Genomic DNA, 27,141 nt, shown 5'->3' with positions numbered 1-27,141 from the left:
CCGTTAAAGTACACGATAGGCAGTACATGATGAAGCATTATTGATCGATGTGCAAGCGTTTCATTTTGGTAAACATGACAAAAGGTCTCCAAACTGCATCCCCGAAGAACATAACGACAAGAAGAGAAGTAAAGCTATCGACAGATAGAAAAGAATTGAAATATATGCCGCCATCCGGTCCCCTCAATGGTCAGGCACTGCCTGTCACATTTTCCTTTTGTGCCCAATTCGTTTTTTGTGGTAATCATGCAAAGCCGCCGGACTCGCGGCGCTAGCGAAAAAGAGATACGAAATGAGTGAATGATGATCAATCTGCTTAACTTCGCTGAAGTGCTGAGCAAATTGGCACCGAAATCTGGTTCTCGAGAATGCCTTACTCCCAAGACCAGGACATCTCGGGAACACGGCCATCGCCGTGGGAGGTGACGGTGTTGAAGAAGCCTTCGCTGAGATCGAGGTCGGCCGCAGCACAGCCAACGCAACGATCAACAACCTTGGCCTTGTAGGTTGATCCGTCCTTGCCCTTGATGCTGACGGTCTTTCCGCAGAGGGGATTGAGGTTAGGGTTGGCAGTGGCGTACTGTGGGTCGTCGAAGATGGTGTGGGAGATGGCAACAATGGCCTCATCAGAGGTGCTGTCGATTCCGCAAGAACCCAAGCCAACCTGGTACCAGGTCAGATCTCCCGTGTACTCGGTTCCAGATGCAGCCATGCCGCTGCTAGAGCCGGAAGATGAGGAGCTAGTGGCTGCGGCAGGAGCGCTGCTAGTAGTGCTAGTGGTGGGAGCAACATAGGCCGAAGTGGTCTCGATGGTGGGTGCGACGTAGACAGAAGAAGTGGTAGGAGCAACATAGACCGGGGTGCTGCTAGTGGTAGGAGCAACGTAGACGGCAGTAGTCGAGGGAGTGGGCTCGATGTAGACCGAAGTAGTCGAAGGAGTGGGCTCGACGTATACTGAAGTGCTTGAGGGTGTAGGAGCGACATAGACTGAAGAGCTGGTGGTGGTAGGAGCGACGGGAGCAACAATTGAGGTTGTCGAAGCCTTGGGGGCCTTGGAGTGGAAGAATTGGTGTCCGTGTCTGCTCTCAGTGGTAGTGATAGCGGCAGCTACGGTAGTCTCCTCAGCGCCAGCCCAGACAGTCATAGTGACGGGGACGGTGACAACATCAGTCTCGATCTCGGTGACCCAGACGACGTCGCGCTTGTTAAGGGGCGCGGCATTGGCAATAGCTCCGAAGAGCGCGGAAGCAGCGATGATTCCGAAGGACTTCATTTTGATAATGATGATAAAATTTGCTTGAAAGAGTGAAGCTGGTGTAATTCCTTGTGTAGCTGGAAAGACTGAACGAACTGGCTAGCAGCTCTGGGTTGGTTGAGACCGTGGGTGGTGAGTAAAGAGTGAAAGAGTGTACAGGAATGCTTAGTTCCTAGAACGAGGAAGGAGCGAATGGGGAAAAATGAGAGTGAGAGTGGAATACAACCGTAAGACTTCAAGCCTGTGAACCAGGAAAAGGAAGAGCGCAACCTGCCTTCTTGTAGTGTTTGCCGACAGTGTGCCAAAGTACTGCTGTGGAGTTCAATCGGATCCTCAATGCAAAGCCGCTAGACGGTCCTCCCCTCCCGAACTCAACCAGTTCCTGACTTAGCGGCAGCTTTCTCCTGGAAACTATCCAATAACACACGCCATGTCTCTCTTTGGGCCGGGTTGTGGGGTGCTTAGATCTTTCTCTTGCAGCTCAGCAAAGGCAGACGACCCATCTGCATCAGTCGTGTTCTCCACTGTCGCATACTAGTCTCTTCGCATAAAGAAAATTCTGCAGGCATTGCCTGCGTCGAGTGAAGGCATGGCGAGGTACCGTACTCTGTCTCTGTCGCGTTACGACGACTCGGGTCAATTTGCCAGCATAGCCTGCGTCCATGGTTACGGGCTGCTGTGTCCGTGTCGCGATCCTTTTCTGCGTACCTGGCGCTATGTCCATCTAGGTCTAAAGGCCGTTCCTCCGTGGAAGCCACATGCTCGTGATCGTGCACAGAAGCAGCGATCATTGGTCAGGTCACTCGGTTAAAGCTGATTAGCGTCAGGGGTGTGGGTTCCGGCAGCGAGGGTGAAAACGTGTCGTCCATCTGGGCGCAGTCAACTTTCACGTTAATGTATCGATTGCCCCAGACCGCTGTCAAGGCGCTTGTGCAAAACTTCTTTGCTGATTTGAGAACAGAGTGTGCCACCGATGGAAGGCTATCCAGCGCATCTATTGGCGAGAGAATCGAATGTGGCTTCGTGCAGTTCGTATCATGCTTCCATGAGTGATTGTGACATCTCGCGCCGGGAAAGTCCAAGCCGCCGCCAGTTCGTCGCAGGTTTTTTGTCTTTCGCCAGTCGTTACTTCAACTCCACCATGCGAGTCAAAAACACGGGACCATGCAGTTCTGCATTGCACAGGCGGGTCATGTGAGGGGCGCGTTCTAGTATGCTGTGTACCGATGTCTCTGCAGGTGAGGAATCCGGAAAAAGTGGTAAGCCGATGATTGGCGAGTTGGAGAAACAGCGTGTGCCCTCAACTCAAGTTTGCCCTCGTAGAGCGACATGTATTGCATGTCGTTTCGGGAAGCTGAATATTTCGCAGCAACGGTTCGCTTGAGCGATCGCTTAGCGGCTATGCGGTTTATCGAGGACAGAGTGACTTGAAGACCTGGACACGAACTGGTTGATGGCTCTGCTCGCAGGACAATATCGAAATTTCGCGAGGCAGTACAGTACGACTTTTTCGGTACTCCTCATCTTGCACATCAATGGGAAGGAGGCGCGAAAGGTGACTCCTTAACGTTCCGAGAGCGTGTGGCACGCACACATGAGCGTCTGGCGCTTAAGATCTTGGTGAAGCAACGATCATATGTGTGATTGGCTTCCACTACGTCTCACCAAAGCGCCGACGCAAGGGACAAGCTGACTGACTGACTAGCAACAGACTGGCATCTACACCTCGACTGAATAGTGTAATAACATGATGCTGGGGAAGATTGTCCTCTGTCTTGCCAACAGCACGGCCATCCCACTCAAAAATGTTCCTCTATGTTCCAGGTCGCCCGGGTCGCAACACGTCGAGATTTTTCAGAGGACTTGCTCTGTATGCCTTTGATCATACAGCGCTCGAGCCATGACCATCTGGCTTTTATTTCAGCATACTTCGAAAGTCAAGTGGCACATATTCACGGCTACCAGAAGTGCTGGCCTGAAGAGTGCAAGCAACTTACTCGTCCTGAAATCACTATACCACCTTTCTGAACACGTCCGGGGGCGATCTGAACATACAGACGCTGGCGCTTGCCTCCCTCTTCCCCTCGCGATCTACCTTGCATATCTGGCGCTTGACGTGGGACGAACTTAACTTCGACCTACTTTTAGCATATCAATCGCGGGCTGTGGGCCTCTTTATGGTTGGCACAGTATTTCTATCAAAAGCTTTGTCCTACAGTGCTAGTCTTCCTAACAACTGCTCGACAACATGAATGACGGTAGACATTGGTCTGATTTCTTCGCACAGGACCTTGAACAAAGGACTGAACCACCATTGCCATCATATAATTCTCTCGAGGGTCATCCGAAACCATGTGCCATATCAATACGCCGAACCCTGGATGAAGATTGCCGTGTCAAAGGATGGCCAGAGGAGCCTCGGAAGACAAGACGCTGTTGACATTGTTCTACAACTCTTGTGAAGCCTTGATCACTCTTGCGCCAATAGCATTCATCAGTACGTTGAACCAAGAGCTCTACGAGGCGCCACTTATCATCTTCAGTCTTTGCTATACTAGCTGCTAAGCTAGACGGAAAATCGACTAATAGAAATGGGCTTGGCCATAATGTTAAGATCATACACGTCTTGTAAGCTGTGTCTACTTCGCACTAAATCCCCTTATTCTTCTTTTGTGTGACTCATGAGTATCAAATCGATAATGGCAATCTCACGGAAGCCGTATGCTAGTGAGTCGCAACAGGCCGATCCAGGTACCAGGCCAAGGCACTTCCCGGCTTTTCCATCGTCATTTGTGCCCGACTACCCTGCAATCTCTTCATCGAGTTGGCATTGCTTAATGCTGACGTGTTTATCAGGGCCCCTCCATATACCTAATCATGTTCGCGGCTGTGGCTGGAAAATCTCTCAAGACAGTCGCCAGATACAATGCTGAGCGAGGTATGAAGCTTGGCGCTCTAGAACTGCTACTGGCAAGTCAAACTGTATGGGGTACTTTCAAGAGTCCTAACTACTACGGCGTTTCACTCTGTTTGGCGCCCACCTCTTTCTGCTCTGGTGCCTTTCGCCTCTTGGTGGTCAGGCATCTCTTCGCATCCTGTAAATCACTGTTTCATCTCATACTGAAGTCGGGAACCCAGTCTTATATCTACCGACGGGTGGCATGAACTGTCATGCAGTCGCGAACGATATACTCATGACTGGCGACGCAGCAACGCCTTTGGCGGCGATCAACTCGCTGTATAGCGCCAACTTACTTGCTCCGGCATCCGTCAAGACTTCCGCTGTCGATACCTGGGGCAACATCAAGATCCCACGTTTGAGTACTGTTGGTGGTTCAATGTCTCCAGATGGATGGTCGACTATCCCGAGATCGACCTCGGCAGATAACTACACTTCCCTCTCTGGCTTACCGTTGGCCGGACTCGTCAGAGAGGTGCGCCCGCTTCAGGAGCTCACTTTCGAGTATTCGTATCTGGATATAGATTGTCCATCTCCAGCGTGAAATATGTTTCGGAGGGATCCACGGTTCGTGGAGCAACCAGGGCTCATCCGGACTCCGAACAATAAATCTATGTTCATTAACGCATCTTCCTTGACCAGAATCAGATAACGCTGAATGATGTTGGCCTGCAAAACCCACGAAACGTCCTCTTTGGCACACAGTATTCCGGTTCTGACTCGCAAGCATATTCAGTGCTGATGCGTAATTGCACAGTCAATCTGGTCTATATCGAGGTCAGAGCTAGATGTACGGAGAACGGATGTGAAGCAACAGCAATTCGGCCCTCTACGAAATACTCGGGAAGAACTCCAGCTTTGACGCCCTTGGAGTACCTCGTGACGTCCTACAACTTTATGCACAACTTTCCTCTAGCGACCGGGAGCATTCACATGGGTGACACTTCCCCCACAGAGTTCTACATCAAGGGTGCGCCTATGACAGATCACGATGTGTTATTGCGCTAGCTGCACCAAGCCGCAAAAGTAGACCAAAAATCTGGTAACGAATTGTCGCGCGATTCGTCTACTGTGCGGTTGAGATACGTTAGAAATGACAGATGCATTGAGATGTTGCGCATGGGTGACCCTGTCTTCAACAATCAACTGCTGACAAGACTCATCCTGTCCGTACTTAATGATTATACAGACTTTATAGGGCTTCCAAGGCCTCAGCTTCCTACATGGATACTCTACTTTGTCCCATTGGGAACTTCTTATTTGGTGACATATTGTCAGGCGCCAGATGGAATATGAACAGGGTAACCCTGTCTTGTGGTCCGTGTGACCCTGCCACAGGGATCTGACTTGGTTTGTACCAGTCATTTAAGACAGTGGGACCCCTTGCGCTTTCTCGAGGCTTGTTGATGGATTATCAGTTGATCTGGTGTAAGTCAGCGCTTCAAGTCTGTGATGAGGGTCTCTGATGAGGGTCAGCAAGATAAGTCAAGGATTTATCTCGACTGAACATCTTGAACAGCTAGCACAACGAGGTGTAGAATGTGAACAACACGTTTTGTCTATGGTCAAATGTTCAGTTGACAATTACAGAGATCAAAGATGACGAAGGGCAGCGTAATCCACGTCAGTACAAAAGGACGGTCTTGCTCACCTACTCCTCATAATACTCAATAGCACTAGTAAGAATGAATTGGTACGTTTGCATTTGAGAAATTGGGATCTCCCACGATCGTCAAAAACTTACGAGTCACACGACGATCGTGAGCGTCGCGAGCCGAGACAGTGATACGAAGAGCAGCCCTGATTTTACTCGAAGCAGACAAAGATATGTTGTGATGCGGGCGAGATAGGAAGTTGAGGCTCAGACAGCTCCTGTAGCCTCTTCATCACACGATGGGCCAACCTTAACTTCAGAAATGGTTGTAGATTAAATACCAAGTCAGCAATGACTCGGCACATATGCCGAGCCTCTTCTGGGATGCCGGAGTGATATATAGGCCGTATCAGGATACTGATCCGCCAGACCTAGTAGCACACCATCGTCTATAGAGTTCGGACGCAGATCGGGGCGAGAAGCTGTTTAAAAGGCATATCAGTGATGCACATGGCAACCGGGAGAGCCCTGAAAGCAGTGTCAGCTCTCGTCCTTGATCCTTTGACCGAGTCGAGTTGTGGCTAGACATAGCACGACTAGACATTCCCACAGGATGGACAGCATGACTCCTTGCTTGTTTATGCATGAGGGCAAGTGAAGGTTCAAATAGTTTCCGGGAGGATTCGTTGTGTGATACTTGGTTGTCGACATGACCTTTGCTGGGGGCCGGGAATGGCAGTGTTCGCATGCATACCCTCCCGAATCTTGGTTGATCTTCTCCGCACTCGAAGGCTGGTACGGAGCTGTTCCCGCAAGCTCAAAAGATGCAACCATCCTGCTCGCTGTGAGTCGCTGCTTACTCGGGACTTTCGAGCTGTGATCAGGGCGGCTCGGGCCCGGCGACCAGGTGGAGGTTTCGACGCGAACTGCAAACAATAGTAGTGCTCGCAGGCTGCAGTATTTCCATGAGGAAGGACCACTACTGCAGCCATGTAGTTCGTGGCGTCTGCACTGCCCTGGCTCGACATCTGTTGTCCTGGACACGAGTGGGAGGGTAGGTAAAATCGAGAGTGCCTCAGGGCAATTTCCAGCGTAGACCTTGGGTGAGATAGAGACCGTCGAGCGCCGGCAGAAGTAGGGCTTGATGGGAGGAGTACCGGTAATTAGATACTTTCCGCGGAGCTCGAGAAGCGCGGCTCAATAGACACGTGCTTTCGCAGAGAGGTGAGAAAAGAGATTGGAAAGAGGGTTGAAGGCAGCGGGCCGCAGCACCACGATTTGGTACGATGACAATCGTGGCGTTTGTTGTCTTGAACTTCCTTCCAATTCAGCTTCTCAAGTGGAGGCGGCATCAGAAGGAATCCACGACGGGCCACGACTTCCAAGGCAGAAGAGAATTCGAGTCACTGGCGTTACTCGGCTTAGGCAGGGGTTGGAGCGGCGACTGACTTACGACTGCAAGTGCGTTGGTGACAGCATCCTGAAAACAGCTGAGAGCCCGAGACGGCGCCGTCTGACGCTGCCCCTCTTCCTGCCAACGGCTGTGCGGCTTGCGTTCTGCGCGAGCGAGCATTTACTTCGTTCTAGATGGGAAATTCGGGCCCCGAGGCTTTTCATGTCAGTTCTTACTCGCTCGTTCGAGGTGCAGGATATCTCCTGCAGCCTTCCAGGCCGGGCCTGCATTAGCCATGCGGGATTTGCGTCGTAACTGCACGTTAGCATGCACGACATACACGCCAGTCGATGCTCGATCTTTTTTAGCTACGTGACGGATCATGTGTAAAATCTCGGGTTCGTCCAGGCATATCCTCGTCGACAGTCGACACAGCAATACGTGTCGCTGGTACATTGTCAGTGTGGTCAGTTTGGCGCTTGCTCCGTTTGCCGATCCCGGGCCGCTGAGGCGATCTGGCCGCTTGATAACGGTGTAAAAGTTTCCTGAGTTTTGCAAATTCAATCGCGGTCAAAGGTTAAGGCTATTGTCTCGATATTGAGCTATCGAAGTAGATTCGTGACTCGTACAAATGCAGGCTCATCAAAGTGGCTCTTATTTATTGTCATTATTGAATTGAGAGAGAAACCAGCAGGACAAGATCAAAGGGACAAACTGGGACAATGTGAGTGTTGATTAACAAGTGAATGCGAGTGTTCGATTGGGTCAGAAGTGCAAGAGGTAGCCTTGTATATCCCAGTGCCTATGTAAAGACAAGTACTGTGGTTGGTAAAAGTGCATGGAACCCATTTTCCCGTCCTTGTTCCACCCAACAGCTGTACAGTTGGGAACGCCATCAAAACACCTTGCCACCTCTCGAATACTGGATTGAAACTGATGACAAAAGAAAACTGAAGTTGCCTGAAGAGTTCTGTGCAACTTCGCAAGTGAAGGCGCGCTGTCTACGCCGGCGAAAGGGTAACACGCTGCGCAATGAAAGTGCAGAATATAGAAAAGTGAATCCGCTGTACAGGAGATGAAAGACAATGCATGTATGTGCAATATGCGGTTGATGGCTGAAAGAAGGCTTCATGCCTTCTCAAGCAAAGATCGACAAAACAGTGGCCCTTTTTGTCGGAACCGGGGTATGGAACTGAAACTTGGTAGCCGAAAGGAAAAGCGAAAACAAGGAAAAACGAGATGCGAATAGGACGCTAGGAAATGCTGACAGCTAGATGATGGTGATGATCGAACTCCAGTTTGTGACGAGCACATATCCGGTATGTACAACGCGAAAGCCAGATGGGTATGATAGATGTAAACAGTGAGATAAACAATGCCGATCAGCTCGAAAGCAAAGGCGATGGGAATGACAAGCTCATGGCAGCAGGTCATTTGTACTTAGTTTCAGTCTGCACGGCGAGGATCGATGCTGCAGCCGAGGAAGCCCACTCATGGTCGTCATATGGAGGTGTGGGCCATTGAGGATTCAGGCTATCGCGTTGCCTCCGTGGCGTGATGACCATGGACTTTGTTGGCGTCATGTCCGTTTGTCCAAATCCAATGTTATTGTCTTTGGATGGAGAGGGTGTCAAGTAGGGAGCTGAATAGCCGGGATCCGAGGTCACGTGTGTGATTGGAGGCCTGGTGTTCTCTTTGCCCGAGGACGGCTTAGCTGGGGTAGGCGTAGGCTTCTCAAGGTGTCTTGCTGCCCGACGCGCGTTGGTCAATGCCTCGTCAAGCAGTTCCTCCTCTTCATCAGGGGTTTCGTATCTTAGACGAGGATTTAGCGATTGCCTTACAGACCGCCGTGTTCGGCTGGTAGTCTGTGCGTTGACAGAAAGTGCAGGCGAGGTGCGTCCGTCTGCGACAGTGGACAGCGAATGATGACGCTTAAGGATAGGTGTGCTTGACATGCGCTGTACTTGTCTCGCTGGCGCGTTTGAACCGCGAGCGTCGAGGCTAGAGCGAACGCTTTCCAAAGCCTTGTCGAGTTCGGAAAATCCTGTGTCGGTAGCGGAATCGCGGGCAGGTGGTTCTGCAGACAGCGATGAACGGTTGCTTGATGCCCATGGAGTACAGCCCACACTTGTTGACTCGGGCTCCTCAGGTCCTGGAGATCCCGGCAGCTGGTTGCGACCGGAGAATCTACGAGCCCGTTTGCGAAGATGCGAAAAGAAGCTCTCCCTGATACTTCCAGTAGGTGAAGTAAGGCCGCTCAAGCCATTGAGTGCCTTCTCGGCTTCCTGGCGGTGGTACTCTGCGTAATGGTTGCCATGCGAATTCACAGATAGCTGTCTTGAGACCTTCTTCTTTTCTACCGCTTCGGTCTTAGCACATGCATTGACAGCATCATGAATTGGTGATGCTGGTTTAATCGATGGCAAAATAGGTATCGGCACTGCACTGTTCCATGTCGCTCTCTTGGCGAAAGGGGGGCGAAGTTTGACCGAACCTGTACCTTCCACTCCTCTGGCGTTCACAGGGGACGGATGTGAAGTAGGCCCTTGAGGGGGCTGGTCAGAAGGTGGTGTGAAGTCGGTGGTACTGATGGACTTTCTGAACCATGAAGATTTCTTGAGTGAGATACTGCCTTGGTTAGATTCTGGCGAGTTCTCGATGCTGCCCAAGGTAGAGCTCTTGCTGCGGAGGAACTTGGCGGTGTTGGACGACTTGGGTCTTACAGGATCGACAGCATCGGCGAAGTACTCATGTTGAAGGGCTTGTGTCGAAGTTGGTCGAACGTTCGGATCCCACATTAAACACCAAGTGATGAAACGCGCGAAGCTTGCGGACCATTGAGGCGCTTGTAGAATAGTCTCCATTGGATGAGGAGCCATCTTCGGGAAGGAGAACCCGAGCTTGCCGGCCAGGCGCACACCATCCTTCCACTCACCACCTCCCAGCTTTTGACCATGCTTGTTGACCCAGAGACCAGGGCTACCCATGATCTCGCAGACTCTCCAGACTTGGTCAACCTCGTTACCACCTGGGAACAGAGGCTTCAAGGTTGCAATCTCGACAGCCATGGCACCAAAAGCCCAAATGTCTACAGGTGCTGAGTACTGACCGGCCCTTAGGAGTACTTCAGGCGCACGATACCATCTAGTCGAGACATATGTCGTGTAAGGGACCATGGAGTGGGTTTCTCTTGCCAGTCCGAAATCGGCAAGTTTGATTGTGTATGTTGGAGGTGTCGAAGGGGGTGTTACCAATGATGAGTATCGCTTGAAGGCGCTTTGTGTGTCAGGTGCTGAGGAAGAGACGAGGATGTTTTCCGGCTTGATGTCGCGATGAAAGAAGCCGTGCTCATGGATGTGTTCCAAGCCACCAAGAATCTGGAACAAGATGCTTTTAACAACAGTACCGTCGAAGGGCTTGTGATCGCGGGTCTTCATCAATTGATAAAGGTTGCCATCCATGTTCTCCATGGCAATGTGCAACTTCTTGCTGAGTGGGTCGAGGAAGATATCATAAGCCGGTACAAGATGCGGGTGAGCTGGTATCGACTTGAGAAAGATGACCTCTCTGAGGTCCATACATTGTGAGAAGGATTCGAAGGTCTTCTTCATGGTCTTGACAGCAACCTGTAAAGTTGTGATTAGATGAAGTTCAATCGTTTACACTTGAGATGATCGACGTACCAAAGTGTTTCTTCGTACGAGATGAGCGCCAGCGCTCCTTGTCCTTGCGAGGACGACACTTCCGAAACTACCGTCGCCAATATCTTTGATGACTTCAAACTTGTCCTCCAGGCACAAGGCCCCAGTGTTAGCATTCGAGGACCAGCCACGGAATGAATTATCCATTGCTACAGTCATGTTTATTGAGGGCTTGCTTGGTGATATCAAGCTCGAACCCGGAAGCCTTTGATGAAGACTCTACTGCATCTAAATGCAGAGCACAGAGTATGGAAGAGAGGAAACTCTTGATAGAAACCATCAGTCTTTGTTGCACAACACGGCGGGTCGCCCATCGATCATGGAGGTGGACGCATACCGGTTTCACTAGGATCAAAGTCTAGGCATACGATAACAACGTATTGGGACGGTAAGCAAGACAATCAGGACTCGGGAGGCCGTTGAAGAGCTGAATGTTGTCTTGAGGGGAGGCCGCGGTTGTATTAGGATTAGATTGTAGCGGGAGTAACGGGTATAAGAGATGGGCGGTCGAATGTTTGGTCGATGGTCGGTCAGAGTGTTTGAATCTCGAAGAAAAAGAAAAAGAGCGAAAATACAACTAATGAGCGTGATGGGATGTTATTTGGGAGGGGAAAAGGAAACGTCAAGGTGGTCAAGGTGGAAGATGTGAGAGGCCCAAGACAATGGGCAAGTCGGAATACACGCTAATTAGCGTAGTGTGTAGATCAAGGCCGCAGGGCCGTTCTTCGTGGCGCCCTAGTTGGACCTGGCAAAGCTCGGGAAAGTGGCTGGGACCGTGAGACGGAAGGACGGTCAGTTCTTAGACCAACGAGTCACGGACTCACGGTGTGCAGAGCTGCACAGACGGTGCTTGTGAATGGTTATTGTTAGACGCCCCTGAATCTTGTGTCGAGAAAGCTCGGCTAATCTGAAGCCGACACAGGCTGCGACCTCCTTGGAGCGAACTGTTATGAAGGGGAAACAACAGACGCGAGATAGATGCAGCTTGCGAAAGCGAGCCTCGTCAGTCGCGAGACAGAAGTGCTTGATGAACTCGATAGAGGTTTTGACTAGAACCGAGTCAGTAAATAATAATGGACTGTGCCCTCGGCAACCGTGCGAGGCAACTTGCCTTTGATGGGAAGGAGAGCGAAGGCGAGAGCGAACACGCCTTGTGGCTGGGGTCTGAAACAAAGCTGTGCTTGACTTGGTCGAAGAAGCAACGAGGGCAGAGGGTAGTTATGAAAACGGTCTTGTTGAACAAAACAACAATAAATGTGGCAGGCACAGTCAGGCAGCACGACTTCCCCAAAGTGATCACGTCCACTGCATGTGTCCAAAGCCCTGTTGCTGATGGCACCGCACTTGCTTGGCCCATGCTTACTTGACTTTCATCTAAGATTGATTGTTTGCAGAACTTCATTTGATTATTTCATGTATGATCTCTTCAAGACGGTCATTCTCGATACAAGCTCGCCAGAGGACCTGATGGGATGCGAGACTCCATTCGAGTTGAATAGCGTCGTTCCACGCACCGGCGAACACAAAGCCGTTCGCCTCCATATGGAGACCTATAATTACTCGACAGAGCCCTGCAGCGTAGAAGCGGTGACGATTGGATTCTCCTACGATCGGCCCACAACCGTGTCGTCGCTGGTTCGGTATTAACTTTTCGGAGGCATCACTGCCGAAACTGTAGTCAGTCACAGCAAATCCCGCGTCGTGAGATCTTCAGCCGAGAGCCAGGAGAAGGACCCTTTCACCTAACATCCACCTGTTGACAGGTCGAAGGGTTGAACGCGCGTTGAGAAGAGGCTCGCTGCCGCCGTGCGCTTATCTGGTGTGCTGGTCCCCTTGATCTGCCTGTCGCGAATGTTTCCAGGCTCCCCGCTGCAACCTGAAGATTGACACTATTGGTGGGCTTTTTGCACGTACATGATTCGCCATCTTCACCCAAAACCAGTGTTGGTGGCCGGGGATTGGCGGATAGACCTGCATAAAAACATTTCTGCATCTGACTCTGCACGCGCGATACTCGCGCTGCTCACGCGGGTAGCAAAAGCTACTTCGCGTTCACCATTGTCGACCTGCATTTGGATCCGCTCGTTAGGATCAAGGCAGGAAAGCAAAATGGACGTCATCGTTGTAGCAGCAGCCAGGAAATTTCTTGCGAGTGTGTGTTTACATGGTCGATCTTCCTTTGTTTTGGATCGCCAGGAACAGGTCTACAGCTTGTGCCCCCTGCCTGTCATTGCAAAAAGCAATAATCTCGAGCCCGACACCAAAGTCGTCATTTGCCATTATTCTGAGACGAAGGGTGCCGTCCCTCGTCCGTGTTGATACCGTACAGTCGTCAATGGTGTACCAAGATCTCTGTTTCGCGGAGTATCTGGGGCTGTGTGGTAATCATGCGTTCATGTCTTGCCGTGAATGGCAGAATAAATGATTGACATGGCCGGATGTTTCGATGCCTGGCGACGACAACCTCGCCTCAGTCGCACAGCAGCCAATCTATGCTTATTACTTCCGACCAGCCTTATCTCCCACGTGTTTGACGCAGAGTAACATGCTCCACGAGGCTATCTGCAAGTAAGAGCAGCATGCAGTGTCGCTTGTGCGACAGCAGACGCGTATTGCACTGTGCTTCAGGTCTGCACTTGACGGACTAACAAGCTATCTGTCCGCGACAGTCGCCGTATCCCAGTACATGAAGCATGAGATTACCTTATTACCAATGACTTGGTGTTTGGATGTTGAGTCTTGGAATAGCGAAGTCGGTTCTTTTGAGTGCCAATATCGCTACAGGCTCACTCTAAAGCATACTCATGCGAGATTTGCGAGATCAAAACAATATCCACGGAGCTTGCTCCAATTTACATGCTGTAATAGGTCACACCTCATTCCCACACGGAAACCCAGAAGCACGAACTGTAAAGTCAAGATCAAGCTGCTCAGGTCTTCTGTGTGCAGAAATCAGGGTCTTCATGTCCACCAAAAGAGCTTCAATTTCCACCAGGATGGCATACTAACAGCCAAAACTATGGTCGACAAGAGTCATACCGTCGAGAGCAATACCGGCAAGGTTTACGGCTCTGTGAGGATCTACAGCAGCAGGGTCTGCCACCACGCCTCTAGATTTGCCTTCCAGAATATAGATGGAACGAAGGATTCGTGTCGCTTTGATACCCTTGATGCTTGTGTGCCATTATGTGTATGTGCACATTGTTATTGTCTCTTGTTGTTAGATCATCCTTCGAACCAGCCACCAGGTCCGTCGGCTTCTTCACAGCAGATCTCGCTCGTGCTTGTTTAGGCAATTCAGGGAGGGTTCCTCGTCTTCTCTGTGGTCCGAGACAATAGCCACATTGTCAAAACCACGATGGTGGAGTCCTGGAAGTCTGGCTCACCAGCCTTCCCAAGACACGCTGTTGATCTGTTACCCAGTCAAAAGAGGAGCTTTTTCTCGCCACTTTAATCCGCGCTTGTTCTCTGCTACGTACGAGAGGAACACACGGCAATATTTGGAGCAAAAGATTTTTCTTTGCTTTGTTGCCTTGGGTCCTCATGGTACTTTGCGAGTGTGTGTGGGGCTTGTGGTTGCTGGGGCGACGCGAGCAGACGAAGACTAAACCTCGGAGACTGCTGTATCATCGTTGTCGTCGTGGCTCTCTCGGGAACTTGTCTGACTATCGTTCGACATTCTCCAATAAGTTCATAAGTCTGACTCCGGCTCTTGGTCACATGTTCAAGCATGCCCTCGCGGGACCCATCAGAGGGCTTTCTGCCGCATACGACGAGGTTTGGCACCATCACATACCGCCTATCTACACCGACTCAATGTCTCCACCATAAACAAAGGTAGCTCGGGAAAAAAAAAAGAGGCTGAGAGCGCACACAGAGCTTCATCGTGCTTGGTGCACCGCAATTGAGCCATCGGTGTTCAACACTCGCTTTCTGTTGCTGAGGCCGAGAGTCGACCGTCGCCAATATATTCTACCTTCCAGCCGACATGGCGGTTAAAGGGCCGCTTGATTTGAAAAGTTACGTGAGCTTTATATTGTGTCTTGCTTAGATATTGCCGTCAGGTGCCGGTGTCGTGGACTCGTTACAGGCACGAGCATCAGTAACCGATGGTCTGAAATGCTCGTCGCTCATGCCATTTCACATATTGCACCGAAGCTTACCACTATGCTCGGCGCCCCTTATTGATCAGCACCTGTATATATGACTTGGTGTATGTCACGCACATGGTAGAAGTTTCTGTCACGAAGAAAGCACGTCCGATATTCGTCTATACTTTCATATCAATGAGCCTACGGATGTGTTTTCCAAAGTGTCTCTGAAGCATCGAGGCGAAGCTCATCTTCAAACTCATGGCTCCTCTAATGTCCTGGAAGAATATGGAACGATGAAGTTGGTCGGCTTTCGCTACTCAGCCTAGGGTCATCTCGGTCTGGTCGTGTGAGTTGTCATGAGCCGCTTTCTCAACCGAGTCGACGGCATTTCGAGCAACACGATGATTTGAGCAGGGTCATCTAGGTGGCGAGATGGAGGGAATAATGTCCTTCTTGTGGAGACCCAGAATTATCTTGTTCGTGTGGGACAGAATGTCATGTGTATCGTAATGTGACCTCAGTCGTAAGGATCATTGTTGGTATTTGCATTGGCGACACTTTCAAGAAGGCTACTAATCGTCTTCGCTATCACTGCCAAAGATTGCTTTGAACACGGCATCACCAGGTCTTTCTGCTTCAATGGCTTCATTGACCTCGACATTCACCTGTGGTCTGACTTGAGGTTCGGCAGGTGTGGACAACAATGTCTCGTTGCCTCCATCGGGTGCAGCTTTTGGGCGGGACCATGTCTCGCGCATCATTTGATCCATCTTATCCTGTGAGACGACATCAAGTCTACTGTCCAAGACGACACTATCGTTGCCTGTGGGACCCTTTCCTGGATCCGCATGGGCAGGAGCCTTTACGTTGAATCGCTTGCAGAGCAGGCGGGTTGGATAGAATTGGATACGAGTACGGGTCATTGGACCAAACATGCCAATCTTCGCAGCGGCCTCAGCAGGATCATCAGGCTTGGTCGGCTGTTCGGAGCTTGAGGAAATCGTGTCTGTGGCGAGGCGAGGTGCCGATGAAGAGCTGGTAAACCGCGATGCCATCAGACCTGATATAGGTTTGAAGACCTCTGCTGCTTGTGCAAATTCTCGCATTTCCTTCGCCCATTCGTCCATGGTGGAGCCCTTGACACGATCAGGTAATGCATCACGTTGGCCGCTGCAAGACTCGAGGAATGAACGATAGCGAGAGCGTTTAGCTTCGTCCTCCGCATATGGCATCCAGCCACTTGTCCCACGTTGCAGTGCTGAGGCTGCGACCGAGACATCAATCTTTGGGACTAGGTCCCACAAGGACTTTTGTTTGTCGGCCTCGGATCTTTGCCATCCTTCAGGTGCGGCCTCTCCTCGCGCCATAGGAAGATTCGACCTACCTGTTGCTGTGGCAAGTTTGTCGCGTGTCGCTTTACTCATGAAGTCGAATATGGACTTTCCGGGAAGCTGTTCTTCTCCGAGTGCTGCTGCTCTTCTTGCCGGGTCCATTGTAGAAGCGCGAGCAGCATCGGCAGTAGACTGATGAGAGGATGATTTAGTGGCTTCAGAGGTAGTCTGGTTCGGCTCCCATCCTTCAGGAACATTAGGAGGCGGGTGCTTGTTTTCCTGCTTGTTCAACAGAAGAGATGAAGCTAGTACAAAGCCATCGAGAGGAAGGCGGCCGTCATGGCACTTCCTGAACCCGTTGTTGTTTCCCTGTCCCAGTTTCTTGGACAGAAAGGTCGGCTGCTTCAGTCCCTTGAGAGCAGGATTGGCGGTAGTTGCTACAATACCGCCTTTCTTCTTCTTTCGATCACCTCCGATGACGCGGTTATAAGATATCTTTGGACCGATGTCGTAAGGGTCCTCTTCATCTGAGCCAGTATCGTTCAAGACGCCAACGCCAAAGCCAGAACGCTTCGCCTTTACCTTGGGCTTGACGGGCTGATCGAAGGGTTCAGAGGCGTCTTCGCCTCCATCGTCCGGCTCAGCGGCGGACCTGACATCGTCCAAGCGTTCTCCGGAAGTGTAACCAAGGCCAAATCGATCTTTCTTCCGACTGAAAGCCACCATGCGGGAGTTGTCGGGGGCAAAGAGGTGTGTTCCATCACCTGTCGAAGAGCCAATGATGTCGTCTCCGCGTGCCTTCCTCCGGATCCTAGGCCCAACGCCCTGGCCTTGTCTCCAACCCATCTTTTGCAGAAGCTTGACGCCCATAGTCTCACCCACTGGCCTGAGCAGATCGCTCATCAAGCCACGACGCAGAGGATCCTGGCTGGTAGAACCAAAGCCGGCGAAATCATCCTGAGTCTGGAGTTTCTGTGCTTCTGCGGCGGCTGCGCGATCCTCGTCATCCATGAAGTCTTCAGGGCGGGCAGCGTGGGCATCTTTGCGACGGTTGGTACGCGAGGAAGTGAAGGTTGCGGGAGCCCATCCTTCTTTTGAGCCTACAGTGTTGAAGTAGCCAGCGCTATAGCCTCCGGTGAAAGCACCGTGAAAGCGCTTTCGACCCTGCTCATCGCGGGCGTCTTGCTTCCAGACAGGGACATAGGAGCCATCGTCGCGAGTGTCGGAGTCGAGAGGAGGAAGAGGTGTGCCGAAGAGCGCAAATGGTGGAAGTTGGTCGCTCTCAAAGTTGTCTCTCGATCGCTTGTATGACATTTTCAGTTTCTGTTTGCATGGTGTCAAGCACTAAGATGATTCTGCGAGTGGTGAGATCGCTGTACTTACGTCACGGCATGGATGCTATGGTGGAATTACGGAGTGAGTCGGTGGGAAGAGAGAGGCAGGCGATCTGAAAGTCTGGAGCGGGAGAGTGTGGGTCGCGTTAAAGCGTAACCAACACTCGTGGGTAATATGGCCAACAGCAATTACTGACCTCTGACGACAATGCGCTGCTCCTGAGATAAGCAGAATGCGACAGCAGTGACGGTAATGCCAGATTCAGGTCAAGAAAGTCACATCTACAAGTTCAGCGGGCCTTGTCAGGCTCAGCCAGTCACGATAGTCCGTAGCCACCCGTCTGTAGTAAAAGTGGCTGGAACGCGCTAGGCAGTGTCACAACGTTCTCCGCAAACACCTTGGATGGTATGCCCAGTCACTGAGTCCCCTTTCCGTAGTCCGAGCCTGCTCGTCGCCGACTCCCGCGCGACTGCCATTTCTCTCGTTGTTATCAGAACAGGACAGGAAAGCGCAAGCTCCACCATCAGGCTCAACAAAGCAAGCTGAGCGACCGATGCTCATCCCGATCTACACGAACCTCTAACGCAACAACGCGAGTCGTCTCGACACTCGCTATTGCCTCTCAACATGTCGACCGCTGCCATCATAACAGATCGCCCTCAAACGACCCCCTCGCGACAGCCTTCGCAGTCTCAGACGCACACGATGAATGCCCACGCGCGCTCGGCCTCGGCCTCGGCCTCTGCTGCTGCTGGTCAGCTCGCGAACGTTGCTAGGAACGACTATGAGCGATCAAACGTAGCACACCAATCTTCTGCGACCCGCCAACGCGCCGATGCGCCCACACGCTCAGACTCGACGAGAAACACCGCTCCGCCCAGTCAGTCGAGATATCATTCCCAAGACTTGGCCTCTTCTGCTTCAAATGGCACCCATGCTGCCCCAGCCGCAGGAACAAACCTTCGCCGAAGAACAACAATCGATGCAACCACTGGTCACTGGGATCTGGGAAAGACCATCGGTGCGGGCAGCATGGGTAAAGTGAAGCTGGCTCGCAATAAGGAGACTGGTGAACAAGTGCGTCCTCCGCTCCTACCAACCATCTTCATTCACGCATACTAACCCTCCCTCAGGTTGCTGTCAAGATCGTCCCTCGCCAGTCGACCGACGAGCACCGTAATGCCCAAGACCGCGAAAGAGCAGACCATTCAAAGGAAGTGCGTACCGCCCGTGAAGCCGCTATCGTCACCCTGGTCGATCACCCCTATATTTGCGGTATGCGGGATGTCCTCCGCACCAACTACCATTGGTACATGCTATTTGAGTATGTCAACGGTGGCCAGATGCTCGACTACATCATTTCGCATGGCCGTCTGAAGGAGAAGCAGGCGCGTAAGTTCGGACGTCAAATCGCAAGTGCCCTCGACTACTGTCACCGCAACAGCATCGTACATCGAGATCTCAAGATTGAGAACATTCTCATCAGCAAGACGGGAGATATCAAGATCATTGACTTTGGTTTGAGCAACACCTTCTCACCCAAGAGCCTCCTAAAAACCTTCTGTGGCTCGCTTTACTTCGCCGCCCCTGAGCTTTTGCAGGCAAAGGCTTATACTGGTCCGGAGGTCGATGTCTGGAGTTTTGGTATCGTCTTGTACGTCCTGGTCTGTGGAAAGGTACCATTCGACGACCAGAGCATGCCGCAATTGCATGCCAAGATCAAGAAAGGAGCAGTCGAGTATCCACCTTGGCTGAGCGCAGGTACGATTAGACCACATCTCACGAGCTGTACGAATGTGCTAACCTGAATTTTAGAATGCAAGAATTTGATTGCACGCATGCTTGTCACTGATCCCACACAACGAGCAACCCTTGCCGAGATCATGGTCCATCCCTGGATGACGAAGGGATTTGGTGGTCCGCCGGAGAATTATCTGCCGCCTCGCAAGGCACTACAGCTACCGCTGGATCCTCGAGTGCTACAGAAGATGGACGGTTTCGACTTTGGTACGGCAGAATACATTGAGCAGCAGCTTACGAAGATTATACAATCCGAAGAGTACCAGAAGTCAGTTGTGGCGATGGAACGCCGTCACCAGTCAGGCGTCTCGGATTCACAAAACAAGCAAGGAGGCATGTTTGACTTCTACAAAAGACGAAAGTCTACAACAAGTCGAGACACTCTTACCGGACCGTCCTCGGAAGCCGTCCAATTAGGCACAGATCCTCTGAATGCCTACAACCCTCTGCTTTCGATTTACTTCTTAGCCAAAGAGAAGATAGAGCGCGAAGAGAGGGAATCTAACCCAGGCGCGCTCTCGATGCCGCGCTCGCCTGGAGAGAAGCCATTGCAGCTGCCAGACCTCCAGCCACCGGCAGCTGCTTACACAAACACCGCCACCTACGAGATGGCTGGAGAGGCGCCAACAGGAGGCAGGAGTCGTCCACGAGCTAGAACGCACGGCGAGGATGATCTGCAGGAAGACGCGAAGAAGGCCAGGTCGACCAACCGCGTGCCTCCAGTACCATCTCCTGCAATTGTCCTTCCTCCACCCGAACACACGCCAATCAAGAAGGAGAGTGCCGCAGTTGGTCTACTCCGTAGATTGAGTACTAGACGGCACAAGGATCCTGAAAGACCCGCTCCAGCAGCGACAAACGACGCGTATACGACTCCGCGAAAGAGCTTCAGCATGAGGAGGCAACGAGACACAAGCGCGAATAGATTGCAGGCGGAACCTGTCGTCGAAAAACCGACCGAGCTGCTTACGCCAACAGCCGAGCGTACCGGTCTTGGTCGCTCCACCAGTGTCAGTGCGGCTGAGCATAATCGCAACAACTCACGCCGAGGTGTCTCAGAAGGGTCGACCGCTCGACAAACAGCAGTCACTCCACAGCCCACCAGACGCGCTGATAGACAGTATGGAGACGCTTCTTCAGATGCTGAACCTTCGGCTCCCAGAACAATGCCTCTCACCTCACGAACAAAGTCCATGGGCCACGGTCGCAAGGAAAGCTTCCAGGCACGTCGGGCTCGAAGAGTGGATAATCGTACAGAGGACGTGCCAGAAGAGACCGACCAGGACCTTCGAGAAGTAGAGGCAGCTCGATCGGCTAACAGCACCAGTGAGAGCCCGAACGGCATCAAGCCTGTTTACCTGAAGGGTTTATTCAGTGTATCAACAACCAGCTCGAAGCCTCTGGCCGTGATTCGTACCGATATCATCAGAGTTCTGAAACAGCTCGGTGTCGAATATCGCGAGATCAAGGGCGGGTTCAGTTGTAGACATGCTCCTAGCATTGACATGGAGAAACCGAGAGAGGAGCCAGCAATCGGGCCTGGAAGCCACAGACGCAAGATTAGCTTTGGCGGTTTGATCAGCGGAAGTACGGCCGAGCCCACAACACCTACACCACCGCGGTTCAGACGTGACAATAGCTACACTGCGAGCGACAGTTCAGACGATGATGGCGAGGAGAGAAGGGTCCGCGGACAACAGCACAATCGAGCTGCTGGTGAAACATCGACACACGTGCAGAGCGATCTTGGACAAGGCATGGTTCTCAAGTTTGAGATATTCGTGGTCAAGGTTCCTCTGTTGAGCTTGCACGGTATTCAGTTCAAGAAGGTGGATGGTGGTACTTGGCAGTACAAGAACATGGCGCAGACCATTCTGAACGAGCTGAAACTGTAGAAAGGATTGAGATCGGCGGAGGATGTAATGGAAGGTACGAGTAAAAGACGGCATATTAGGCGTTCTAGCAAGCAGGCAGGTGTTTGGATTAAAGACGAAGCAGATTTAAGGACTTAATTATAGGAGTCTCATGGCTCGAGCAGCATGAATATGGAGCCAAGAGGCAGAAGATGTGAAGCATAACTACCACTTTCTGCTTCAACCGTACCTATGCAATCACGACTTGTTCGTTCACTTCGGTTGTCAGGTATCTGCTTGCAATTGTTCTCGACGGAAACGCACAGAAGATGAAGATGCAGTGAAGCAAAGGCACACCGGCGGCATGCATGCATGTACGCGCACGTACCACATGATACAGATCAGATAAGCTTCGCGGGCCGAGGAGTCGAGGAAGCCGTGGTGCCTTCCTCTCTCTGACACTCACTCAGACCGTAACAACCGACCCTCTGACGATCTCCTTGTTTGCCCCCCGTGCTCCTTCCTCTTGTCGCCTTCGAAGCACCTACCTTTCCAATCAATCAATCTGTCTACATTCACCGCCCGCGCAGCCAAGATGCTGCCCTCACAGCACGTCTTCGCGCATCAGCATCAGCAGCACCAGCAGCATCAACATCATAACCAGCACCAGCAGCACTACGCGCCGCAGGAATGGCAGCAGCAACAATCTCACCACCACCAACAGTCTCACCACGGGTTGCAGCAGCAGCATGCTCAAGCGCAGGCCCAGGCACAAGCTCAGGCTCAAGCACAAGCGCAGGCTCAGGCTCAGGCTCAGGCACAAGCTGCCGCAGCCGCCGCCGCTGCCGCAGCTGCGCAACAACAGCACTACAACCGAATCGCTGTCAACAACGTAGCCTCAGCCGCGAGCATGCAGCCCACGCACGAGCACCAGCTTCAGTCGAGCGATGGCGCCGTCAGCGACGAAAACCGTCGTGTACTCGAATGGATTGCCCAGATGATGAACCCCCAGACGCGTGAAGGCGCTCTGCTTGAGCTGAGTAAGAAGAGGGAACAGGTTCCCGAGCTGGCCCTAATTCTGTGGCACTCGTTCGGTGAGTACCCCTGTGTTGGCTCGTGGGTGTTCGGACTACTAACGCGGCAACAGGCGTCATGACTTCGCTTCTACAGGAGATCATCTCAGTCTACCCTCTGCTCAACCCTTCTCAACTCACGGCAGCTGCCTCCAACCGTGTCTGCAACGCATTGGCTCTGCTCCAGTGTGTGGCTTCGCATGGTGAGACCCGTGGCCTCTTCCTCGGCGCTCACATCCCGCTCTTCCTGTACCCCTTCCTCAACACGACCTCCAAGTCGAGGCCGTTCGAATACCTCCGCCTCACTTCTCTTGGTGTGATTGGCGCCCTGGTCAAGAATGACAGCTCAGAGGTCATCAACTTCCTCCTAACAACTGAGATCATTCCCCTCTGTCTTCGTATCATGGAGACAGGCAGCGAACTCAGCAAGACGGTCGCCATCTTCATTGTCCAGAAGATTCTGCTCGACGATCTTGGTCTGCAGTACATCTGTCAGACCTATGAGCGATTCTACGCAGTTGGTACCGTCCTTAGCAACATGGTCAACCAACTCGTCGAACAGCAGACGGTGCGCTTGCTCAAGCACGTCGTAAGATGCTTCCTTCGGTAAATCGCCCTTGGAACCCCTCTATCATCTTCACTTCTAACAGACATGCTAGTCTTAGCGACAATGCCCGCGCCCGCGAGGCTCTTCGCCAATGCTTGCCCGAACCTCTCCGCGATGCGACCTTCTCTTCTGTGCTGCGCGACGATGCTGCCACCAAGCGTTGCCTGGCACAACTCCTGCTCGCCCTCTCAGATCAGGTTGTTGACCCCTCGCAGCAGAACCAGCCCGCACTTCTCCCTTGATCGACCATTCTTACCATACCTACTTTCTTGTCCAATATTTGACAACAGTCCTTGTTGCTTTTTTCGCTGCCATTATACCCAGACCAACGGATACAACCACGAAGACATGCACTATTCTCGCGCTTTCCTATTGTCGTCGTTATACGGAATCGACAAGTCTCGACTTCTAGAGGAAACAACAGACGCCATCAAACACGACACACATGTACCTATGCTCAATGCGGGCTTCTCAAGAGGATGTCTCCACTGGCTCTTTCTCTCCGCCCGGTTTCTTTTTTAAGGATCTCTTTCTCACTTTTTTCTTTCAATACCAATCTGTTGTTGTAGTAGTAGTAGTTTTTTCTTGACTTTTGCGAAAGGATGGGAGGGGGTCCGGTGAACGAAATGGACGGCATGCAGGAAAAACAACAAGGAGTTTTCATATTCGGGCATTTTTATTCTTTGTCTCCTTCCTGTTTTTGCTGCATAAACGAAAAACTCGGAAAGGAGAGAGAGAGGAGAGACTGGGAAAGCGGGCGTACAAACGTTCGTGGGCAAAAGAAAACATGAGTGCTTATTTTTGCTCCTTCATTCTTTCTGCATAGCATTGCGAGTTCTGCTGTTTTTCATATGTTTCTCTGCTTTCTCTACTTTCTGCTCTTGTTGCAAATTGACTCCATCGTCTGATCTTCTCACACATACCCCCCTTCTTTTCTCTTTAGCATACCCTCAAAAGCATTATTGTTACTTGCACATTTTGATCCATGGTCTGTGTTTTGCTGCGAGGCATTGTGACGTAGCGATTCAGTAGTAGTTGGAGTTATGCATCTCTTCTATATATGACCCTGGTGTAGCATCTTCGTTCATTTTCGTCTCACTCATGTCATTCGCATATCATAGATCAGATTCTATCTGTTCTGCACAAGCTCTTTAGTCAGTCAGCATTGTATCATTCTTTCTCTCTGCTTATTTCCATGTTCTTTCGTTGGACTAATGGTGTCTTATCTTCAATGGCGTGTCCCCTTCCGCTCACTCGTATTACCACCTCCCAGTGTGCTAGTTGAGATCAGAAAAGTCACTTTGACGAGGTTTTTACGACATGATAAGCTTACAATGTCATTCATGTCTGGTTTGTCGAGATCGAGGAGATTTAAATCTGATAGGTCTAATGTCAAAAGTTGATCTTGTAGCTTGTTGGATGGATGGCTCTGAGTGTATATTTCGTATCCGATGTTGATTGCCAGTCTAATCCAGGTCTCACAAGAGGTCATGCGGAGGAGTATGGTGGTCAAAATGCCGCGTGGTGTTGAACTCGGCATGCTGTTCACGTACTGTTGAATATAGCATGTTGGTCTCAATGTCCTTGATTGGTGGATATCACTGCTTGCATTGAAAGCATCAGATGGCTTCTGTTCTCTCACCTAGCTACATTCCAGCCGTCGATCGTTGTCCTTAAACATGCCCGGGCGTCACTTCAGCAAATGAGAACAGATCAAACAGGTGGAAAGAGCAGCTTTTGGTAATTACAAAAAGACAAGGGCTTTCATTTTTAAACTCGCTAGGGCGCCCAATGCTCGGACATTTGACTTGGTTATCGTGAAAAAAAGAACAAGAGTAGAAAAAGAGGATCCAATCGCTTCCCCTCTCGGACAACGTGAATACGAAATTAGAAGTTGGTCGTGGTTGGCCAACATCTTACTCCTCGGCCTCCATGGGAGCCTCCTCATCGTACTCCTCCTCACCCTCAGAGACCGAGGCCTCCTGGTACTGCTGGTACTCGCTGACCAGATCGTTCATGTTGGACTCAGCCTCAGTGAACTCCATCTCGTCCATACCCTCACCAGTGTACCAATGCAGGAAAGCCTTGCGACGGAACATGGCAGAGAACTGGTCACCGATACGCTTGAACAGCTCCTGGATGGAGGTCGAGTTACCGACGAAGGTAGACGACATCTTGAGGCCACGGGGAGGGATGGAGCAGAGGGCGGTCTGAACGTTGTTGGGAATCCACTCAACAAAGTAGGCGGAGTTCTTGTTCTGGACGTTGCGCATCTGGTCCTCGACCTCCTTCATGGAGACCTTACCACGGAAAATGGCAGAGCAGGTGAGGTAGCGGCCGTTGCGGAAGTCGGTGGCGGCCATCATGTTCTTGGGGTCGAAGATTTGCTGGGTGAGCTCGGGGACCGAGACGGCGCGGAAAGAGTGGGCGTTACGGCTGGTCAGGGGAGCGAAACCGACCATGAAGAAGTGGAGACGAGGGAAGGGAACCATGTTGACGGCAAGCTTGCGCAAGTCGGAGTTGAGCTGACCGGGGAAACGGAGCGAGACGGTGACACCGGACATGACGGCGGAGACGAGGTAGTTCAGGTCGCCGTAGGAGGGGTTGTTGAGCTTGAGGGTGCTCATGCAGATATCGTAGAGAGCCTGGTGAGGTTAGTGGATGGAGCGGTGAGAGGGACAGGGTCAAGACAAACCTGGTTGTCGATACAGAAGGTCTCGTCGGAGTTCTCAACCAGCTGGTGAACGGAGAGAGTGGCGTTGTAAGGTTCGACGACGGTGTCGGAGACCTTGGGCGAGGGCATGACGGAGAAGGTGGCCATCATGCGGTCGGGGAATTCCTCACGGATCTTTGAGATCAGGAGCGTTCCCATACCGGCACCAGTACCACCACCAAGGGAGTGGGTGATCTGGAAACCCTGGAGGCAGTCACAGCTCTCGGCCTCGCGACGGACGACATCCAAGACCTGGTCGACGAGCTCGGCACCCTCAGTGTAATGACCCTTGGCCCAGTTGTTGCCAGCACCGGACTGGCCGAAGACGAAGTTGTCGGGACGGAAGAGCTGACCGAAGGGACCAGCACGGACGGCGTCCATGGTACCAGGCTCCAGATCGACGAGGACGGCACGGGGGACATACTTGTTACCGGAGGCCTAAGGTGCGCATTAGTATTGGGGTGGTCGAGGATAGGACGAAGATATCGGACTGACCTCGTTGAAGTAGACGTTCATGCGCTCAAGCTGGAGATCGGAGGTACCGTTGTAGCTGTTGGGCGGTCAGCTAGCTGTCACACTGCTTTGGGCATGCGCAGAGAGGGTCAACGTACACACCAGCACCGTCAAGGCCGTGCTCGCCGGAGATGGTCTGCCAGAAGGCGGCACCGACTTGGTTACCCTGTTCAGAAACATCAGACGCCTTGTTCTCGCAGTCAAACAGAGCTCAGTTCAGGGTAGGCATACGCATTGGCCGGTCTGGAGGTGAACCTAAGGGAGAAACGCGTTAGCATAAACGCTCTTGGTATGCGCAAGTGACAGTGGGATGAACACACAATCTCACGCATCTTGACTGTGATGGATGGGCGATGAAGAGGTCTGGAAGGTCGGTGACGGTGGTCGAGGGGATTGTCGGTTGGCAATGGGCGTAGGGAGGGATCAAGGGGAGGCAGGCGGTAGGCAGGAGGAAAGCACGCTCCGGCTCGACTTCTTGGCGCCCAAACCAAACATCAACAAAACGGCAGAACCCTTCAGCCTTACAGCTACCGCGACCCTGCCTCTGTTTTACCGCCACACACAAATCGTGCTATGCTCGTCTGTACTAGAGCACCTTTGACCCTTCTCAAAGGCCGTAAATGCGGCCATCATTATGTATGTCATGGATGATTACATTCACCGTTCCGTCGCTTCCACCACTGAAACTATCCTGAGCTTCTTTCCGCAATGGATTTACTCACTGTCCTCTTCACGTGTGTGCTTATTACACTGGCCGTGTCGAGCCAACCGTACTTATCTGACGTGCATGCCTTGACGTCCTGCTTGCCTACTCTGATTATGTCACGAGAATTCTGTTGTAGTATCGCTCTCGATGTGGTTTAGAATTTGTTCATTCGTGCGCACAACAAATACTTGATCAGCAGCCCCTATCTTGCTCC

At 51.8% G+C, this 27,141-nt stretch overlaps 7 protein-coding genes across 7 annotated transcripts; 3 read left to right on the top strand and 4 right to left on the bottom strand.

The window, feature by feature from the left end:
• Window positions 1-373: 373 nt before the first annotated feature.
• On the bottom strand, window positions 374-1,273 carry AUEXF2481DRAFT_306 (uncharacterized protein; the record flags this gene model as incomplete). Its single annotated transcript, XM_013493350.1, has 1 exon — window positions 374-1,273. The coding sequence occupies one exon, from the start codon at window positions 1,271-1,273 to the stop codon at window positions 374-376; it is 900 nt and encodes a 299-aa protein (XP_013348804.1).
• Window positions 1,274-4,449: 3,176 nt separating this feature from the next.
• Window positions 4,450-4,758, top strand: AUEXF2481DRAFT_24698 (uncharacterized protein; the record flags this gene model as incomplete). Its single annotated transcript, XM_013493397.1, has 1 exon — window positions 4,450-4,758. One exon carries the CDS (start codon window positions 4,450-4,452, stop codon window positions 4,756-4,758), a length of 309 nt encoding a protein of 102 aa, XP_013348851.1.
• A 3,873-nt stretch (window positions 4,759-8,631) lies between these two features.
• Window positions 8,632-11,061, bottom strand: AUEXF2481DRAFT_24697 (uncharacterized protein; the record flags this gene model as incomplete). Its single annotated transcript, XM_013493396.1, has 2 exons — window positions 8,632-10,827; window positions 10,885-11,061. The coding sequence occupies 2 exons, from the start codon at window positions 11,059-11,061 to the stop codon at window positions 8,632-8,634; spliced, it is 2,373 nt and encodes a 790-aa protein (XP_013348850.1).
• A 4,507-nt stretch (window positions 11,062-15,568) lies between these two features.
• AUEXF2481DRAFT_304 (uncharacterized protein) lies at window positions 15,569-17,641 on the bottom strand (the record flags this gene model as incomplete). Its single annotated transcript, XM_013493348.1, has 1 exon — window positions 15,569-17,641. One exon carries the CDS (start codon window positions 17,639-17,641, stop codon window positions 15,569-15,571), a length of 2,073 nt encoding a protein of 690 aa, XP_013348802.1.
• Window positions 17,642-18,071: 430 nt separating this feature from the next.
• Window positions 18,072-21,661, top strand: AUEXF2481DRAFT_84446 (uncharacterized protein). The gene is made up of 3 exons (XM_013493395.1): window positions 18,072-18,739; window positions 18,796-19,423; window positions 19,478-21,661. The coding sequence occupies exons 1-3, from the start codon at window positions 18,290-18,292 to the stop codon at window positions 21,355-21,357; spliced, it is 2,958 nt and encodes a 985-aa protein (XP_013348849.1). The 5' UTR covers window positions 18,072-18,289; the 3' UTR covers window positions 21,358-21,661.
• Window positions 21,662-22,225: 564 nt separating this feature from the next.
• AUEXF2481DRAFT_60939 (uncharacterized protein) lies at window positions 22,226-23,237 on the top strand (the record flags this gene model as incomplete). Its single annotated transcript, XM_013493394.1, has 3 exons — window positions 22,226-22,409; window positions 22,463-22,994; window positions 23,048-23,237. 3 exons carry the CDS (start codon window positions 22,226-22,228, stop codon window positions 23,235-23,237), a joined length of 906 nt encoding a protein of 301 aa, XP_013348848.1.
• A 1,674-nt stretch (window positions 23,238-24,911) lies between these two features.
• AUEXF2481DRAFT_45469 (uncharacterized protein) lies at window positions 24,912-26,553 on the bottom strand (the record flags this gene model as incomplete). Its single annotated transcript, XM_013493393.1, has 6 exons — window positions 24,912-25,640; window positions 25,691-26,146; window positions 26,204-26,258; window positions 26,320-26,387; window positions 26,453-26,476; window positions 26,542-26,553. The coding sequence occupies 6 exons, from the start codon at window positions 26,551-26,553 to the stop codon at window positions 24,912-24,914; spliced, it is 1,344 nt and encodes a 447-aa protein (XP_013348847.1).
• Window positions 26,554-27,141: the final 588 nt, after the last annotated feature.

This window comes from Aureobasidium subglaciale (assembly GCF_000721755.1).
Source record: "Aureobasidium subglaciale EXF-2481 unplaced genomic scaffold scaffold_0, whole genome shotgun sequence".
Classification (NCBI taxonomy): Eukaryota; Fungi; Ascomycota; class Dothideomycetes; order Dothideales; family Saccotheciaceae; genus Aureobasidium; species Aureobasidium subglaciale.
The sequence above is the reverse complement of the archived record's forward strand: the minus strand, read 5'-3'. Positions and strand labels throughout refer to the sequence as shown.